This window comes from Myotis davidii, unplaced genomic scaffold (genome assembly GCF_000327345.1).
Source record: "Myotis davidii unplaced genomic scaffold, ASM32734v1 C64297312, whole genome shotgun sequence".
NCBI lineage: Eukaryota > Metazoa > Chordata > Mammalia > Chiroptera > Vespertilionidae > Myotis > Myotis davidii.
In genome coordinates this window covers 1-2,035 of record NW_006381926.1, presented here as the reverse complement: position 1 = coordinate 2,035, position 2,035 = coordinate 1, and the positions used below count along the sequence as shown (strand labels likewise).

Sequence of the window (2,035 nt, the reverse complement as noted above, 5' to 3'; positions counted from 1 at the left end):
GCAGTCTCTGGCGTATAGAGCCAGATAGCAGAACATTTAGCATCAGGATTGTTCTAAAAAAGTATTAATGTTTTGTTACCGTACGTAGAAAGCTCCGAAAAGCTACATTATTTGGATAAGTTGAAATTTTACAGTCACACCATTCTCTTCTTTGAAAATCCATAACTCACAATTAACAGAGCTGGCAGGCATATAAAAAGTGAATATAGTTTGAAAATCCTAATACATTTGATAAAGTTTAGTGACATTTTCAGTTCATTCTTTTCCAAAGCCACAAAATGTGTGAACACGTAAAGGAAATTACAATCTGAGATAAAAATAGGATTTAGCAGCTTGGGAATGCTTTTACCTAATGTCAAATTCTTTATAAACTGGAGAAGGAGAAAAAGGATTTTAAAATACCAGGAATTCTAATCAAAGAGAAAGCTTATGCACTGATAACTTCTGGAAGTATTTTTGCTGAGAAACTGACTACGTCCCTTTGTAGAGGGAGACTGTTTCTTTAAGAGGAAATGGGCATGCAGATCTTGGTTCTTAAAACTATTTGAATAGAGGTAGATCTGATTTCATCGTGAGGTAATGCTGACCTTTGAATTGTACCCCTTTTTAGTAAGTCATCATTTTTTCCTGTTTACTAGATTCAGAACTTGCTTTGATGTACAATGACGAATCTGTGTTGGAAAACCATCATCTGGCCGTGGGTTTCAAACTGCTGCAAGAAGAGCACTGTGACATCTTTCAGAATCTCACCAAGAAGCAGCGGCAGACACTCCGGAAGATGGTTATTGACATGGTAAGACTTCAGCCTGTCCATGTTCCTCACTGCCTTCTCCCGTCACAGGAGGAGGAATCTCATTTTCTCTCATACACTGAGCTCACTGAGTATTTTCATTATCTCTTTACCCAAGGTGTTAGCAACTGATATGTCCAAACATATGAGCCTGCTGGCAGACCTGAAGACAATGGTAGAAACAAAGAAAGTGACAAGCTCAGGCGTGCTTCTGCTGGACAACTATACGGATCGTATACAGGTATTTGAGAAAAAGCCTCTGATCGAACACAAAGCCAAACCAAACAACAATAAAAAATGAAAACAAACTTAAATTAGTTGCATGTCCTCAGTTATGACTATAGCTATAGGCTTATTTTAAGGACAAACTGAGCAAGCTAAGATATAACAAAGAAAAACATTGCAGCTTATTCTCTAATTTACAAGGAAAATCATAACCCTATTTATTGAATTGCTTAGTTCTAAAAATAAGTGGCAAGATCTATTTGTAATCGGGTGTACGTGACTGCTGGTCCCCAAAGCTGATGTTTGGATATAAATCCTATTGACTCGCAGTTTGTTAAGTCTGTTTTAGTTATACAAATTGCCATCAGCTGGTCTCTTTCCACAAGTGGAAAATATGAAGATATCTACTTTGAGTAATTCTTTGCATTTTTTCCAAACTGAGGAAAGGAAATGGTGGCAGTATCTGACCTCTAATGTCCTTTCCAGTTTTTAAATTCAATGACCATCAATTTGAGAAGACACACATTTTCCTATTTGGGACTCCCATTTTAACCAATTCTGGCCAGCACCCTTGTAATTCTGCTTTTTTGGTGCACACACCATAATTATAATGCAACTAAAAAGTTCTTAGGTTTGGTACCAAATGTACTAACACAAGAGGGATGCCATGTTCTAGTAGTGTCTACACCTAATTTTATGAGATTTCCAAAACTTGATGCTTTCAGGTCCTTCGGAACATGGTACACTGTGCAGACCTAAGCAACCCCACCAAGTCCTTGGAATTGTATCGGCAATGGACAGACCGCATCATGGAGGAATTTTTCCAGCAGGGAGACAAAGAGCGGGAGAGGGGAATGGAGATTAGCCCGATGTGTGATAAGCACACAGCTTCTGTGGAAAAATCCCAGGTATTTAATATAAGGTTTTCAAAGTTTTTGTAAGCTCTGCTGATTGTAGAATTGGAGGGTTCTATTTAGTTCTTTCCTTTTAACAGAATATATATTTATATGAAATGATAAG

At 37.6% G+C, this 2,035-nt stretch overlaps 1 protein-coding gene across 1 annotated transcript; it reads left to right on the top strand.

The window, feature by feature from the left end:
* Positions 1-615: 615 nt before the first annotated feature.
* On the top strand, positions 616-1,923 carry LOC102766717 (cAMP-specific 3',5'-cyclic phosphodiesterase 4B-like; the record flags this gene model as incomplete). Its single annotated transcript, XM_006777789.2, has 3 exons — positions 616-793; positions 909-1,031; positions 1,741-1,923. Coding segments are annotated over exons 1-3 (444 nt in total), but the record flags the coding sequence as incomplete, so codon positions are not given.
* Between the last annotated feature and the right edge of the window lie 112 nt (positions 1,924-2,035).